The sequence below is a fragment of the Mesocricetus auratus genome, unplaced genomic scaffold (assembly GCF_017639785.1).
Source record: "Mesocricetus auratus isolate SY011 unplaced genomic scaffold, BCM_Maur_2.0 Super-Scaffold_100676, whole genome shotgun sequence".
In the NCBI taxonomy this organism is placed as follows: Eukaryota; Metazoa; Chordata; class Mammalia; order Rodentia; family Cricetidae; genus Mesocricetus; species Mesocricetus auratus.
In genome coordinates, this window is record NW_024429266.1 from 56,152,559 (window position 1) to 56,169,543 (window position 16,985).

At 50.7% G+C, this 16,985-nt stretch overlaps 1 protein-coding gene across 1 annotated transcript; it reads right to left on the bottom strand.

Annotated features, from left to right (window-relative positions):
* Positions 1 to 10,947: 10,947 nt before the first annotated feature.
* Kiss1 (KiSS-1 metastasis suppressor) lies at positions 10,948 to 15,985 on the bottom strand. The gene is made up of 3 exons (NM_001281568.1): positions 15,892 to 15,985; positions 13,101 to 13,241; positions 10,948 to 11,361 (listed from the first exon to the last, which is right to left on the bottom strand). Exons 2-3 carry the CDS (start codon positions 13,201 to 13,203, stop codon positions 11,060 to 11,062), a joined length of 405 nt encoding a protein of 134 aa, NP_001268497.1. The 5' UTR covers positions 13,204 to 13,241; positions 15,892 to 15,985; the 3' UTR covers positions 10,948 to 11,059.
* Between the last annotated feature and the right edge of the window lie 1,000 nt (positions 15,986 to 16,985).

The following is a 16,985-nucleotide window of genomic DNA, read 5'->3' on the forward strand; positions in this document are numbered from 1 at the left end:
CTTCAATGGAATCATACTTATCTGGAGTGAGTAGATGTTCATATCTCCACAGGAAAAGATCATTAAACAGTTCTCCCAGTTGCTTAGACACAGACACAGGAAATATGTGCCGGGTTTTACCCTAGGGTTGGGCCAGTGATGAGGAACAAAAGAATTTACTGTCTTAGCAAAAACAAAAAAAAGGACAGGTTTGAGGCTGAATCTCACTATATAGCCCAGTCTGACCTCAAAGTCATGATCATTCTGTCTTAGTTTCTCAAGTACTAGGATTACAGGTGTATGCATCCACAACGAATACAAAGCATTATTGACTGGAGAACTGTGTGGACCTAAGGAAGGAAGTTAAGATAGGACAGGCTAAGCCAAATGAGACCACGGGAAGAGAAGAGCCGAGCTGAGGTGGTGACAACAGCTGAGTCTCAGGCTGGGGTGTCCAGTCGGAGGAGGGCCGGGCATTTGCCAGAATGAAGGTGGAGTGGTGTCATGTGACAAGGTCAGCCTTGGACTTGGGTGGCGGCCGAGGCAGAACACAGCTGAGGCTGTTGGGAATGGGATGCCCTAGAAGCCAGAGAATCCTACACCAAATGACCAACACACATTTAAAGGTGTGGTTTAAGACAGCCATGAACTCGTGGTCCTCTCTCCTCTGCCGTGTCAGCATTTCCCACTGGCGTGTGCTATCACACTCCGTCACCCAGGGAGTGAAGAGGTCAGGGTACAGCCAGGTCACCATCTGCGTGGTTAGTGATGTCATTGGGGAGGGTTACAGAAGGCACGGGGTGGAGGAAGATGGCAAGTTGGGAGCCAAAGTCTGTAATAAATGACAGGGCAGGACCCACAAGCCCAATAATAACACAGCGAGCGAATGGAGAGGGTCCAAGAAGAGACGCAGGGCGAGGAGACCAAGGTCATCTCCTGGTGTCTATGTCACCCTGGGAGGCAAACGGACCAGTGTCCCCAGGGACACGAGAGGGAACCACGACCTAGAAGGACAAACAGTGTATCCTAACTCACAGACAATGCGTGCAGCCACCTAGGGGGTGGGGCCATGCCCCCAGATCTCACTCTCCATACCCTGAGGCCCTGCCGAGACAGAGTTCCTCATGAATCCCAGCGGAATAGCTTAAAACTGATCATGTCTTTTAGTTTTCCATCATGGCTGCTATCTGTCATGGGTGGAAAGAGGGGTTGACCCCCCTACCTGTTTTCTCCCTCTGCTCTTCCCAAGCCCTCGAGGAGAGGGAGCAAGCACACGGAGGGAACAAATGGGAAGGCGCCATGGGTACTGGCGACCGACAGAGCACACATCCCACCAGTCATCTTGATCAGGCAGCCCGCGTATGCTTAGCAGACCCCTTAGCAGCCCGGTGACACAGGCATGGCTTACCCCACCATTCAGACGAGGATGCTGATGCTGCAGAGTGGAGGGAGGACAAGATGAAGGCTCCGCCTTGATACTTCCCCTGTAGCTATGGGTGTCAGGATGGGTGGACAAGCCGATGGGAGTCTAAAGAGATGGGTGCCTGGCTAGAGGGACTGATGCCAAACCTACAGACCGAGGCATGGCGTCTTAGCACTTCTCTAGCCCAGGTTAGACCACAGCACACTGAGGCAGGACCTTCACAAGTATGTTAAGGTAAGGTACAGACCCTTCTAAAGCAAAGGCAGGACCAGGGTCCACGGTAGGCAACAGGTCTGGGCCTCTGTGGACCCAGCACCCTGTCTCCCCAACACAACCTCACTCTTGGCATCCATCCTTTCCTCTTGTCAGTGTGTGTCACACACCTCCACCTGTGTGTGTGTGTGTGTGTGTAAGTGTGTGTGTGTGTGTGTGTGGTCCCAGGGTCTGCTTGGCTTGGGACAAACAGTACACACAAGTGTGTGAGAGATGTGTGAATAGTTTCACCAGGGGAGGGACACCCAGCAACTCCTAGCTGTGGAAGAGGGAGGAGCAGCAGAACAAGATGAGCTGCCAAGCGGGCAAGTAGCCCAGCAATGACAATGCCCTTTACTTATTTTCACATGAAAAAATTGTTCTGTGTATGAGTGTTTTGCCTGCATGTACTATATGCACCCCATGTTTGCAGTGCTGGAGGCCAGGACAGAGTGTCACATCTCTAGGAACTGACGTTGTAGAGGGCTGTGAGCCACCATGTGGGTACTGGGAACTGAACCTAGGTCCTCTGCAAGAGTAACAAGTGCTCATAAGTGCTGGGCCATTTCTCCAGCTGGACAGTGTCCTTTCTGCCCTTTCTGCCTCCACCATGATGCGGCACCTGGCAGTGGAGTGCTGGACATGATCATATCTGGACTGGACGCTGGGTATCACCTCTAAGCAGCTCTGGAAGTGACATGAACCAGCACCCTGAGAACAAGTCTAGATGACTGGAAAAACTCCCTGAGAAGCTGCAAGGGAGAAGACCCAGGGGCGACCTGAAGCCCTTGCAGAACTTTGACAAGGGAAGCCGGACCAGATGCTCTTGTGCAGCCAATGATGCAGAGCACAGGCCTGAGACACACGGCAGGGAGGCCCTGGACTTTGGTTCAACAAGAAGGAGCAAGGATGCCCGGAGCTGCGTTTGTATCCTTGATGGTCACACTGAGGCTGATGCTCAGAGGCTAGGAGGCTCTGCAGGTGGGAAAGGTCGAGCTGACTACGGGCCTTCCAGCATTACAGTTGACCCTTTCTGTCCTCACTCCGCCCATTGGCCGGCCCGACCCTCTGCCATTTCCATTGCTGGGGAGAAGGTAGTTTCAGTCAGGCCCTCTTTCCCTCCAGACTCAGACCCTCTGGCATCTTAGATCCTGGGACAGAGAATGTTCAAGATCTTTATCAGGTCATCTCCCAGGACCTTAGTCCAGGGGTCTAATTCTTCTCATAGGACTCCCCATGCTGCCATTTCTAGGACCAGGCTGTATCACGTCACCTCAAGGTCAAGGTTAAGGAAACGGGGCAGAGAAGGGGCAGAGGAGAGGGTTTTCTTGGCCCACTCTCTGCCCATGGGTGGAGAACCAAGCAGGAGAAGCATAAATCTAGCCGAGCCCAGCTTTCCCAGTCAGGCTTCAGAGGCCAGTACGTCTGGGCATGGGGTTTGGCATCCAGGGAATCTCTCTAAAGACAGCGATGTCAAGGCTTGGTCTTAATTTGGTTTCCAATCCCATCCACCTCCGTGATAAGGAGAGACAGTTTACATGGAGGCTGTGGTGACTTGGGAAGACTGGGGTGGAGGAGGGAAGGCTGAGTGGTATCAAAAATCTTGTTTGCAGTTTTGAAAGGGACAAGGATTCACTCCTGGTCATCAGCATGTAATATAACACCTGCCCAGTGTGTTAGTCAGTGGTGGAGGGAGGACTCATCCCGTACAGTGTTTGGGAGTCAAACATCTCCGAGCCAGCCCTGTTTCTGTTTGTAAATAGCAAATGGATACTCAGAGGAAGACGGAAAATAGACATCCCCCCTTCACCCTCCTCCTTGGGCCTCTGCCCCAACTGTTTGCTTTGTTTCCCATCCTTGCAAGGACCCAGCTGGCTCTTCAGAAATTTTTCAATCAGAGCGCTGACGCTGGACGCAGCAGGGATGAGCAACCAGGACCTTGAGAGAGAAAGGCCCAGAATAGAGCTGAATAGCCATCCAGGGCTGCCTTGTGTGGGTGGACTCTAGGATGATTAGTCAGAGCCCCAGGCAGGGTGTTGTTGTGGGGACAGAACCTTGGGGCTGTGCTGGAGTGGGGGTGGGGAGAGAACCATGTGTCCTAATCTATTCATTGTGGGGACCTTGGTGGGCTCAGGGTTTAGCCATGGGGTTGGGATCGTTCTAACCTGAGACCTGGTAAAACCAGAAACTGAAGGTAAGTCTCACAGCCCTCAGGAGCTGCAGGGGTTAGGGGAGGAGAGCAGGGAATGGTGGGAAAGCCTGGTGGAGGGTTCCTGAAACAAAGCGCATTCAGGGTAATGGAGCCTGACAATGTATCCCAACACAGGTAAGCTAGAAACACAAACTCTTCCCGACTTCCATTGAAGGTGGGCATTGGAGAAGCAGGGGAGGTTACACAGGAGGATGTGGCAGAGAGAGGGCTCGTGCGTGTGCACACAGAGACCAGTGGGTGGTGCAGGGTGGATCTGTATGGGGATACTGGGGGCATGAGCTGAGCTTCACCAAGCAGGAAGCTAGCTAGGAAAAGAATAGAAAAAAACTGCTCCAATTAAAAAAGCATTTGTGATGAAACACAGCATTCTCCAGTCCTGTCCTTACTCTCAGCCCTGATCTCCAAGGACCACAGCTCCCCCACCCCCCCAAAACACACACCCTCCCTGGGTTCTGCCCTGCTTGATCATGGGGTGTACACTTCTGAACATTGTTACATGCATCCTGCCATTTCTCAGTGTTAATTTTCATGAGTTTTAATTGCTCTTCAAGTAGAAGAGTCTTTCTTTCATATTCCACCCTCCAGGTTTTGACAAAACAAACTCTTGTGGGGTTTTTTGTTGTTGTTGTTTTGCTTGTTTTTGTTTTTGTTTTTGATTTTTGAGACAGAGTCTCTCTATGTAGTCCTGGAACTCATTCTGTAGACCAGGCTGGCCTTGAATTCACAGAGATCTGCCTGCCTCTGCCTCCTGAATTCTGGGAATGAAGGTGTGTGCCACTGTCCTGAGTAAAATCATGTTTTCCCCCCTGTGTATTATAGTAATCTCTATGGTGTATGTTTTTCTTGTCCTCCACTGACATCCCTTTGGGTTTCATGACCAGATTCTGCTCATAATCAACCTGCCCAGATTCTCCAAAGCCCTTTGCACCAGCTTCCAATCTGGTGTCTGGACTGTGAGATTCACACAGGGCTTCTCTGCTGCTGTCCCTGTTGCTTGGGGACTTCTTCAGTTTCCATCCTTGACTAAGGTTGGCATAGGCGCTCAGAGCTTCTTGAAAAGGGGTCAGGAGAAATAAAATCAAAACATAGCCTCACCACCTGCACTTATTCTAGGCAGTCTGGTTGCGAACTGAATTCTACCATAATCTAGATGTGCTACACACACACACACACACACACACACACACACACACACACACCAAGCCTGCAGAGCATGTTTTTCTTCTGGAAGTCTTCCTGGAATCAGTTTTCTCTTCTTTCCTTTCTCCTTTCTCCTCCCAGAACTAAAGGATTTGTAGCTTCTCTTTCCCAGTAAGACATTAATTATAGAATAATTTTAAATGCTATCTCTGATATGAAAAGTTTTGTTGCACAAAAATGGGGATATATTTAATACTGAGCTACCAACTTAACCCATGATTATGATGGTAAATTTCATGTTTTAACTATATTTTTAAAATGTCCTTGACTGGGTATGGTAGTGCACACTTTTAATTCCAGTACTCAGAAGGCAGAGGCCAGTGAACCTCTGTAAGTTCAAGGCCAGGACAGCCAGGCCTATGTAGAGAGGCTCTCTCAAAATAGATAGATAGATTTGAAATATAGATAAATAAATAAAAAGAAAGAAAGAAATAGAAAAAAAGGCAGGAAAAAGAAAATGTCCTCTATGCTTTTTGCATTTTCTGTTTTCTCTGTTTGCTCTGGTCTTCTGAACACCAGGCTTTCCTGGGGCTCCCTGAACACCAGGCTTTCCTGGGGCTCCCATGCCTCCGTACCTCTCTACTCACATGGCTAAGAGCCAGGCAGGTAGAAGAGTCTGGAAACTGCACTAGCAATGCTTACAGCTGGGTGTGTCCACTGTTGGTTTCTGTGCTGCCATTCTCTGGGGCATTCTCCAATATGGAAGGCCTTTTCTCCCGACTTGTCATCTCCTGTCCAGGGACATAAACTTTGCTGCTTGCTTGGGTTCCTGGAGCAGAGAGAGAACAGGAATTCAGGCATCACCTAAGCACCCACACAGTCCCTCTCCACAGCCATGCTCTATCTGCACAGACGGGGCTCTCCCTTCTCTCATGCAGTCCTCAGGAGAGGAAGCTGCCTCTTCCAGGGAGGATACCTAGCTAGCAGGAAAGGCTGGGCATGTTGGTTGGGGGTGAGCTGGAGGGTACCACACTAAGGAAGTCTGATGACTAGATACAGAATTTTCAGCCAGCCTCCTGTTTGCAGGTCAAGCTACATGGGCACCTAATATTTCTCATCCAGAGTCATAGTTCTGGGTGCTGGATTCCAGTCAGGAGCTCTTCCTGGCTTTGTAGTAGCAGTTTCCTTTGCTCCACATCCTCACCCCCAACCTGATGTAGTTTCCATCCTCAAAATCTTTTTTTTTTCTTTCATTATTTTCTTTATTACATTTTTTTTTAGAAAAGAGCTTGCTTCACATGTCAATCTCAGTTCCCTCTCCCTCCCCTCCTCCTGCACCCCCCACCATCCCCCCCAGCCTCCCATCCTATCCCCACTTCCTTCCCCACAGGGGAAATCCTGAGTCTGTCATTTCGCTCAGGGCAGGGTCCAGGCACTCCCCCCAAGAGTCCAGGCTGAGAGAGCATCCCTCTTTGTGTTATGGACACATGAAGTCCATTTGTATGGCAGGGATAAATACTAATCTACTGCCCAGGGCCCCATAGGTTGCCCAGGCCTCCTCACTGACTCTCAGGGGGTCTGGATCAGTCCCATGCTGGCCTCCCAGCTGTCAGTCTGGGGTCCAAGAGCTCCCCATTGTTCAGATCAGCTGTCTCTGCTGGTTTCTCCAGCCCATTCTTAGCCTATTTGTTCATCACTCCTCTCTCTCTGTCACTGGGTTCAAGGTGTTCAGTTCAGTGTTTAGCTGTAGGTGTTTGCCTCTGCTTCCATCAGTCACTGGATGAAGGTTCTAGGATGGCATATAAGGTAGTCGTCAAGTTCATTATCAGGAATGGGCATTTAAGGTGGTCTCTCCACTATTGCTTAGCTTGCCAGTTAGTGTTACCCTTGTAGATCGCTAGAGGTCTCATTGGTGCCAGATCTCTCTTCAAACTTATGACTCCCTCTATTATGGTATTTCTCACCCTGTTCTCCCCATATTCTGCCCCCAACTCAACTTTCCTGTTCCCCCATGACCTACTCTCTCCTCCTCTTCTCCCCCTCTCTTCTTCCCAACTCCCACCCCCCCACCCCTTACCGTGTTCCCAATCTGTTCAGGAGAACTTGCCTCATTCCTCTTCTCTGGGGAACCATGCTTATCTCTCTTAGGTTCTTTCCTGTTTCCCAGACTCTCTGTCAGTGGAAGTGCAGAGTGGCACTATCCTGATCCATGTCTAAAATCCATATATGAGTGAGTACATACCATGTTTGTCTTTTTGTGATGGGTTACCTCACTCAGGATGGTTTCGTCTCATCCTTAAATCTTGACATTATTTCTCTTCTTTGGAAATGTGTGGTAATTATCTTTATTATTTTGAGTGTGTGTGGGGGACTGAGTGTGAGCATGTATGCTTACCTGTGGAGGTCAGAGGCCTACCATGTAGGTCTCAGGAATAGAACTCAGGTTGTTAGATTTGGCAGCAAGTGCCTTTGTCCAATGAGACATCTCTGTTTTTATTTTATTTTAATTACATTTATTTATTTATTTCCCTTCTTAAATCTTCTCTCTGTCCTTGGGAGTTGTGGCGATTAATCTTTGTTGTCAACGTGACTGGATTTAGGATAACCATGGAAACGCATCTCTGTGTCTATGAGGATGTTTCCACAGAGTTGTAACTGGGAAGGCTTACTGTGAATGTGGGTGGTACCACACTTGGTTCCCAGACTAAATAAAGAGGAGGAAGTGAGCCAGTGTGAAGCTGCTTCAGGCCTTTGCCATCCTGCCTTTCCCACCTTTGAGGACGGTCTCATCTCAAACTGGGAGCCAAAATAAGCCCTTGCTCCTTGAAGTCCTTCTTGTCAGCTAGTTCCACTGCTCAAGCGACGTGGCTAACGCAAGGGTTTGTACCACCCTTCCTCCTCTCCTGGCTTTTGAGAGACTAAAACGCCAGGTCTGAAGTGTGGTCAGGTCAGCAGGCTCAAATGGCTCAAGGTTGTACCTTTTGCTCCCTGTGATGGAATGATGTGGCCGACTACATCAGAGTGATAGTAGGGAATTGCCAGCAGGCACAACCCGAGGTGATGACTGTATGGCTGCTTGTCATGTCCTACTCCCATTCCACAAGAGAAGCCAGCAAGGAACCGTGCTGGGCTCTGCTATCTTTGAAGAGGAAAGATGGGAAGCAGAAGTAGTTGGGGAAGAGCACACTAGCTCCTTGGACTTGATGTCCTTAGTCTTCTTGTGACCACACCTGGGCCCAGGCAAGCTGCTGACAGAAAGAGGAGGCCTACAGGACAAAAGGCAAGTCTGGGGCTCTCCTGTTCTGGGGACCAGGAACCTTATCTGTGGTGTCACTCTGGCTCCTGGATCTGCACATAAGGCAAGTGCTTGGGCAGACAGGAGTAGGGTGGAGGGTGTTGCTTTAGAGGGTGAGGGGGCTGGGAAGGAGACACTACAGGAAGATGACCTTGACTGCAGACAGAAGGTGGGCACGTAGGAATGTGTCTTCCTCTTGACTCTATACCTTTTCAGGAACGACATGTGGGCACACTTCGCCTACCTCTCTGAGCCCGTTTCCTTTTCTATAAGTGGAGTTTACACTGCCCACCTCATGTGCTACCGAGAGGATGCGATGAGGTAACCCTTTGCTGGACCAACTATAGGTACTCAGCATCGCTTGTGAACATATTGAGAGTGATGCTGGAGGCCAGACTCTCTCCCTGTTCTGTCCCACCCTGGCCACTGTACTTTTTCCCTCAGGGATGGAAGACTACTCAAGAAGGGTGGAGCCTGGGGCGCTCATCCCCACAGTGAAGAATGCCCTTGCCCTCTAGATGCCTTGGCCCAGAGAATTTAGGTTTGAGAGCCCCTATGCATCTCTGCCTTCAAGTCTTTGAGCTCCGGGGAGGGCTCTGGGAACCTTGGGGGCATGTAATATTGTATACCTTCACAGTTTCCTTTTGCCTTTGCCCTTCCTTCAGTCTGGAGAGCATGTTGGAAGTTAAGATCAGGGTCACACGAAGCCAAAGATCTCTTGTGTCCCGTGGAGACCCCAGCCTTTCCAGAGACATGGGGCTGAGAACTGGGAAGCCCAGAGTCTTGCAGGTATGCAGTTTTCCTCATCTACTCCAGTCCCACACAGACAGGCCTGCTTCCCGTATCGGAGAGCACACTGCAGTGTCCCGCCCCTGAAGTGGCAATCCTCCTGTCTGCCGCAATAACAAAGAGATGGGTAGAGGGAACTATGGGAGTTTCGTAACAGTTAGACTGAGAGTGGAGTTCAGAGACCCACAGCTGCAAGCTTCACCAGAAAAAAGAACTGGCTCTGGAGTCTGTGGGAAAAACAAAAACAGAACAAAAAACAACTGATGGGAATAGGTGTTGAGTTCCTTCCCACGAGGCACAGCAACACACCCATGCTATTGGGGTGCCCTTTCCAGCACCAGCAGTGTCACACTACTGACACAACATGATTCAACATGAACTCACAGCAGATCCCAGAGGACAATTTCAAGGATAAAGATGGGGATGGGGGCAGGTTGTCATGGTCCCATGACAGCCTATTGTGTTGCCGTAGCAACATAGCTCGGCCTCCACCCTGTGCAGTCTTGGTTTCTGTGATGGACAGAACTCTGTGGTGCTTCAAAACATGAGGGTAAGGAGACCCTACAATCCCCTGGAAAGTTGACTAGGGAACCCCGAGGCTGTCAGCTTAGGCTGAGGCATCTTGTGGGCAGGAGGGTAGATTCCCTGGGGTTTCCTAGTGACAAGCTCTCCTTTTTTCTACCCAAATTTGTATTTCCCAGCTATCGGGCTCCCAGGAGTTGACCGAGATGGGAACCCTGTCATCCTAAAGAGGCTTGAAGGTGCAGCTGTGACGAGGGGTGAAGCACCATCAAGCTCACTGTCACAGGTTTGTTCTTGAGTCATTTATCATTCAGGTCCTCCGCATGCTACCATGAAGACCAGAAGAAGGCACGCCCATGCTGGGATGGCCCCAAGCAGAGAGGTTCCCTGTGAGAGATGGGTGCTGTAGAAGTCCCTTGCACCTCTACGCCCAGGGGCCACGCCACCCTACAGAAGCCTGGAGGTGGACGCAGGTGATACTCAATCCTCTGCCAACAGGGCAGTGATTGGCACTGTCTTCCAGATCATTCTGTCCAACTGACTGACACGAGGAAATTGAAGGGAAGGAACTTAATGGGTCTGTGCCCCACTCCACTCCGCCGCAGTTTGGGAAGTCCCGGAGCTAGGAGGGCTGCTCCGGAACATTTTAGAGAAACTTGATCTCGGGCTTGGGAGCAGTAGACACACCTTGAGAGGTGGAGGCAGGTAGATCTCTGCAGGCAAGCCTGTCTAGCTCCTAGTGCGTTCCAGGCCAGTCAGGGCTACACAGTGAAACTATCTCAAAACAAACAAAAAACTCCATTCTAATAGATAGGTATTTTTTTTAAAAAGAACAAAACTTGATCTTGCTGAAGTGTCCAAGCAGCATCCGATTTGGGCACCTCTTTAGGTTTTAAGACTTTCAGCATTTCATTTTTAATATGTAAAGATTTATTTTACTTTTAATTAGTGTCTGTCTGTCTGTCTATCTGAGGGTCTGTACTTGTGTGGGTAGATGTCCAAGAGGCCAGAAGAGGGCTTTGGCTACCTTGGAGCTGGAGTTACAAGTGGCTGTGTCCGTTGAGTGTTAGGAATCAAACTCTAATCCTCTAGAAGAACCACAAATGTCCTTAACAGCCGAATCATCTCTCCTGCCCCTTAATTTTTTATTTCATATTTTCAAAGCATTGAGCTGCAACAGACTGGGGAATAGCCAAGGCCTTCCTTAACTATTAGTGTCAACAGCACCGACTTTGGCACCAGAGGCATCTTGAAATCAGCTAAGAGGCAACTGAGAGAGAAGAGGGCCTGTCCCATCTGCACTCCTCGACGATGTCAGGGAGGAATTGCACGCGGTGAGACAGCAGCATTGCTTTATTGCCACAGTCCAGAAGTCCCCTGCCCCAGCCCTGCATGCTGGCGGGCTGGGGCTGCGATCCACACTCCCTTCCCCCACCCCGCCCTGCACTCAGCCCCGCGCTGGCGTGGCTGGTGCAGCCCGAGCCGCCCTCCTGCCATAGCGCAGGCCGAAGGAGTTCCAGTTGTAGGCTGACAGGTCCTTCTCACGCTGCACCAGCACCGCTCCACGGGGTGCGGGGATCAGGCGACTGCGAGCAGAGCACACGGGCCGCAGGCGCCCCGCGGAGCTCTCCACGGGTGGGCACGGCGAGGTCCGACGGGCTCGCAGTCCTGCAATCCCAGGTTTCCTCTGTGCGCACCGCGGGCCCTTTTCCCAGGCATTGATGAGTTCCTGGGGTCCGGGCCGCTGGCCTAGGACAGACAGCACAGGCAAGTGAGGCTGGGGTGACAAGGCTTGCTTTGGACACCTCCCGATGCTGGCCCTCGGTCCTCAACCCCAGAAGCTCGCCTCTGACGTCAATGTGGAGTCAAGGTGCTGTCTGGTTAGGATGGTTGGGCTGTTTGCACCTTCCTCCTTCAGTAACTTTACTTTCAAGTTCTTGCCAAAATTCCCTTCAAAAAAAGACTTTATTAAACTATCTCTTTGAAGAAGCAGTTTGGAAATCAAGAAAACCCAAGTATGCAGGGGGACACTCTGCTCTGGCCCTCTTCTGGGGTCTCGGCCTGGTCCCTCAGTTGAGTGTCTGCATCTGGAGTTTGGGTAGCCCAGGAGCACCTGGGGCTTGGGGAAGGGAGGGGAATCCATTTATCTTTCAGAATGCTTGAAACAGTACCCTGCACATAGTAGGGCCTCAATAAGTGCTCATTAAATAAAAACTAGCGAAAAAGTGGAATAACAGAAATTGAAAAAGTGGAGCCAATGTCATTGTGCCCCACACCTGTGACCTGACCCTGGTCTCTGAGGATGATTGTGAACCTTCATATGCAGTATCAAGACTCAGTGACCGCCCGACATTATCTGTGCTCTAACAGGCGCAGCTCCCCCAGGCAGGTGCAATGCCTTCCCTTCCTGCTGGAGGCTGACAAGGCCCTCTGCAAACACTTCACAGGCAAGGCTCATTAAATTCTCTCTCTCTCTCTCTCTCTCTCTCTCTCTCTCTCTCTCTCTCTCTCTCTCTCCCCCTCCCTCCCTCCCTCCCTCTCTTTGGCAGTAAAATAGGGCAAGTAGCTCAGCCAACACAGTAAGTCAAGTCAATTATAGCTAGTTAGTAGCAAAGAGGCCTGGTGAGTGGGTGTTGGGGAGGAGGATGGCATTGAGCCTTGCTCCTGGATACCCTGGCACACTTTGGAGATGAGTGTGGCTATGGTCCAAGATTAATAATAACCATCTGGGAGGCCTTTCCTACCTTCACTGTGTGGGAGAGAAGACCTCAGTTCCACACACAGGATATACTGTGTGGGCAGACAAAGCCAATAGTCAGAGTCCCTGGACAGTGAATTGGTGAATTGTCTGGGGCCCTGTGCCCTTTGGCTTTAAAGGGTGATGCACAATGATGTCAGACTCCATGCCTAAGATCTGGGGTCCAGAGAGGCTGAGCAATCTCTAGTATATACAGGAAGCAGATGACCACGGGGAATTCAGACTTGTGCCCTGACTCAGCAGCCGTGCTCTTGGGGTACCCTGGCACCTGCCGGGATTCTTCAGTATTTGGCTGAATAACTTTGGGGAACACTTCACCTCTCTGGACTTTTGTTTCCCCAGCTCATCAGTTTCCCCAGTGAACTCGTGAGTTTGACACGCATTGAGGTCTGTCTATGTGTTGAGGTTTTGCTTTTCATTTGCTTATTTTTCAATCCCCTCAAGGGGTCTGAGGTCACAGATAAACGCAACTCACACATTCAGCCCCTTCCCAGCATCCATACCCAGAAGTGCTTGGTGTAGAGCAGAGAGCACTCAGGAGACCATCACAAAGGAGCTGGGGTGACCAGGCCCCTGGACCTAGATGAGCCTCCTGTGCTCACAGCAGATGGGGCCCCAGCTATCCATCAAGTACAGTGATTAAACTCATGCCAGGAGCCTGGCTACCGTCTGAAAAACGTGGCCTCATGTGTAATGGCTCTCGTGCCCCCTTTTCCTGGACCATGCGTACCTGTGGGTCCAGGGTTCGCCACAGGCGCCACTTTTGCCAGTGGTTCCCCAAAGGTGGCCACACAGAGGAGAAGCAGCAGCTGCCAAGAAGCCAATGTGGTCATCCCGGCAGCAAGGGGCACGCGCACGGTGTGTCCAGAGGCTGAGTGAGACAGAGGCCACAAAGACTAGGTCAGAGTGAGTACTGTACCTGAGCCTAGGTCAAAGAGAGAGCCTGGGGGAGAGGAGAGAGCCCTGTGACCAGCGTTGGCCTGTGGAGGGATAAGCCTGAAGCAAGGCCACAGGGAGCAGGACTGAAGGGGCGAGGAAGGAAGGGTCAGATTTGGAGGAAGGTGTGAGCTGCTTTCCTTGGATAATGGTGGGGTTGTTGGTCGTGGGTTTGCTGGAGAGCAAGTTGCCATGCATGGGGGTGATCAGGGAGGGGGAGGTAGATGAGGTCACACAGGAGTATGCTCTGAGGTCCAGCTGGGAGCCTGGGAGCCTGGGAGCAAGCACTTCTCCCCTTGTGCTGGGCTCTATGCAGACGCATCTTTCTTTGCACTGCCCTCCTGGGTGGCACACGCCTTCCTCAATCTGGCCCTGACCCTCCTGCTATAATAGAAAACCAATTCCTTATCTCTTCCAGGAAGAAAAAAAGGAAGAAAGAGGCAATCATCTTGCACATTCTCAAAGCTCTCCGCAGCCTTGGAGACCATCATCAAATTGTTTTACTGCCTATAATTCAGGACCGGAAAAGCCTTTCTCTCAACTAGCCCATCAGTTGCTCCTATTCTCATGGGCTCTGGGAGGTTGTCAACTAAACTGGCCGCATCAGTTTGACTGCTGAGACAGGAGCTGTGTAGCCTGAGTCTCAGGTAGCCACTCTGCCTTTCTCCCCTCCTGTCCCCCCTCCCCTCCACACTCCCTCCCCCTTCCCCCCCCCTTGCCCCAGCTCTCCAGCACCAAGCACTTTGAAACTGTCCAACAAATGGGATTAAGGACAAAGTGCCCCGGAGGCTGGTGGCACAACAGGTTGAACCTAGGTTTCTGTCCAAGGGCAGGGGTCAGGAGTGTCATTGTGACCAACTTTTAGAAGCAGCTTCTCAGCACCATGCATCCTGCTACTGTGTTCCCTTCCCAGTCCAACTGCAGACTCGAACATGTTGTGGAGGATAAGAATCCTGACTTGAGGCCTGGAGAGATGGCTCAGCTGTTAAGAGCACTGACTGCTCTTCCAGAGGACCCTGGTTCAATTTTCAGCACCCCCATGGCAGCTTACAACTGCCTGTAACTCCAGGATCTGACACCCTCACACAGACATACATATAGGCAAAACACCAATGCATATAAAATAAGAATAAATAGTTAAAAAAAAAGAAGCCAGCTTTTTCCTTATCCTGTCAGTCATGAGTAGGCCACGCCCATCTCTAGGCACCATTGATTAGCTTGGCTAACCAGGTGCCTGTTCAGACGTCCACAGGACAAGCAGACTGAAAGCCAAATACCTTAAGTCTTGGATAGAATATGGAGTAGAGACAAAATCCACTAGGCAAAGCCTTAGCTATCAGATCCAGTGTAAGGCATTGCTACAAACTATCTACAGACTAGGGCTGTGCTATGTTCTGGGATGCTGAGGATGCTGACACAGGGTACCCCTGATTTAAAGTCTAGTGTAAGAAGTTAACTCATAGGCAGCTTAAACTAGTAACTCATTTCAAAATCACACCAGACACATGTTAAAGTGTAGATGATGGCAGATGGGAAACCCAACCTGGAGGGTCCAGGCTGGTGGTGGTACCTGGATAAGCATGTTCCAGATGAAGAGGGCTTGCAAAAGCCACTCTCCTCAGGGGGTCTGCCTGGGCTGGTGGTGCTGGAATGGCAGGCAGGCAGGGCTGGGTATTGGGGCTGCTGGATACAAAGCTAGAGCTTCATATGGAGAGAAAGCCATCTCAGGTTCTATCCCAAAGGGGAGGGAGGAAGGCAGGAATATATCAGCATGCTCTGAAGATGGTGTCTCCTGGCCTCTCTGGGCAGAGCGGGATGGTAAGTGATGGGGGAGGGAGGTTGTCCGGTGGGAGGTTGGTGATCCTGACGTTTGCCTCGCTGTCCCTGTAGTACTCCATCGCGGACAGTACTTCTCATGTGTAGCCTGCGAGGACTCCGCCTGCCCCTAACACACCCTCACTCCACATATACACACACCACACATAGAGCACACACAGACGCACTGCATACGACATGAGCTGGTGAGATGGCTCAGCAGATAAACGTGCTTGCTATCAAGTTGGACGATCTGAGTTTGATTCCTTGGGCCCACATGATGAAAGGAGAAAACCAACTCCCACAAGTTGCATATGTGCGCTATGCTCACACACTTACACAGCAAAATAATAAATAAATAACATAACGTATGATGCAATACCCCAAATACATTCCACATATATCCACACTCACCATATACATGTCACACATATGCCACACACACAGACCCCCCAGACCCTGATAACTCTTAACTGCTTAGTCTATAGGGCACGCTATACATATAGTAGAATTGAACTGTTTGATAATCGAAAAGAACACACACACACACACACATGCATACACACATGCATACACACACTACACACAACTCGGGCCAATGTATTCAGCCAGGCATCCCAGTATAATTTGGCCAGCCCGGCAATCAGGAGCGATCGGTGCTCCTTGCTTTCTGCTTACTTGATGCTTCAGTTGGCCTTGGGTTGAAGGCCTGCTTCCCCAGATCCTCCCTGAGTCAGGGCAGTCCCAGGTCTTGACAGCAATGTACTTACCTTGGCTGGATTCTGGCTTGAGGGCCGGAGGTCAAAGATAACCACTTGGACAGTTGGAACAAACCGAGAGAAACCACTGGCTCCTGGGTTTCCTCCCTCTGGCGCCCTTATCACAGCCCCTTTTATGAAGTCTATGTGGGTGACGTCTCCAGGCACAATCCCACCTCTGCCCTCCCAGACCCTCCTCGGGACTCCACACCCTGCCACTGGCTTCTGCCTCCTGGCTGTCATGTCGGAGCCAGCAACTTCCTCGCCCCCAGAAACCATCCAAAGCTGCTTTCATAAGCTCACTAATTCTTCCATCATCTCCATCCTCTTGACAGCCCCTCCCTTGCAGCTGGAGGCTCATTCTGCTCCAAACAATGAAGAGAAAGTGCCTGGGGAGTGCCTGGGGAGCGTGTATATGTGAAATGTCTTGCCCCTCTCTGTCAACACACACACACACACACACACACACACACACACACACACACACACACACTGATGTGAATACAAGACACAGGATGAAGGAGAGGAAGGGCACAGCCTGACCCAGAAGCTCCTTGAGCCCACATGCTGCCTTCTCAGAGAGAAAGCCAGGTCAGACCAGCCTCCATCAGGGCGGCTCTTGGGCTGTGAATCAAGAGTGGGGGTAGGGCTGGGAGGGTCTCCTTCCCTCCTTTTCCCCTTAATCATGGGGCCCCTGAATGACATAGGTTTTGACATGAATGTGTCACAACATGGTCAGATGTGCTGGGCAGTTATGTAAGCAGTTGGGTATAAGGAAGAAGAGTAAAGCTCGTCATAGCATACCATACACGGAATTCTTCCTCCTGGGTGGTTGAGGCAGTCTGGGATATGCTGGATATGCAGAGTTCCTGGCCAGGTTGGGTGACAGAGTGAGATATTCTCTCAAGAAGTCAAAGAGTGGTAGTCATAGTGACACATCCCCAGCACTTGGGAGGCATAGGCAGGTGCATCTATGAGTTTGCAGACAGCCTGTTCTACATATTGAGACCTTGCCCCCACCACCAAATAATTATAATACTACTACAAAAGGAAGGTGCTATTTTGTACTTGGTGTTGCTGAACTGGTCCTGAGAAAGTAGATACCG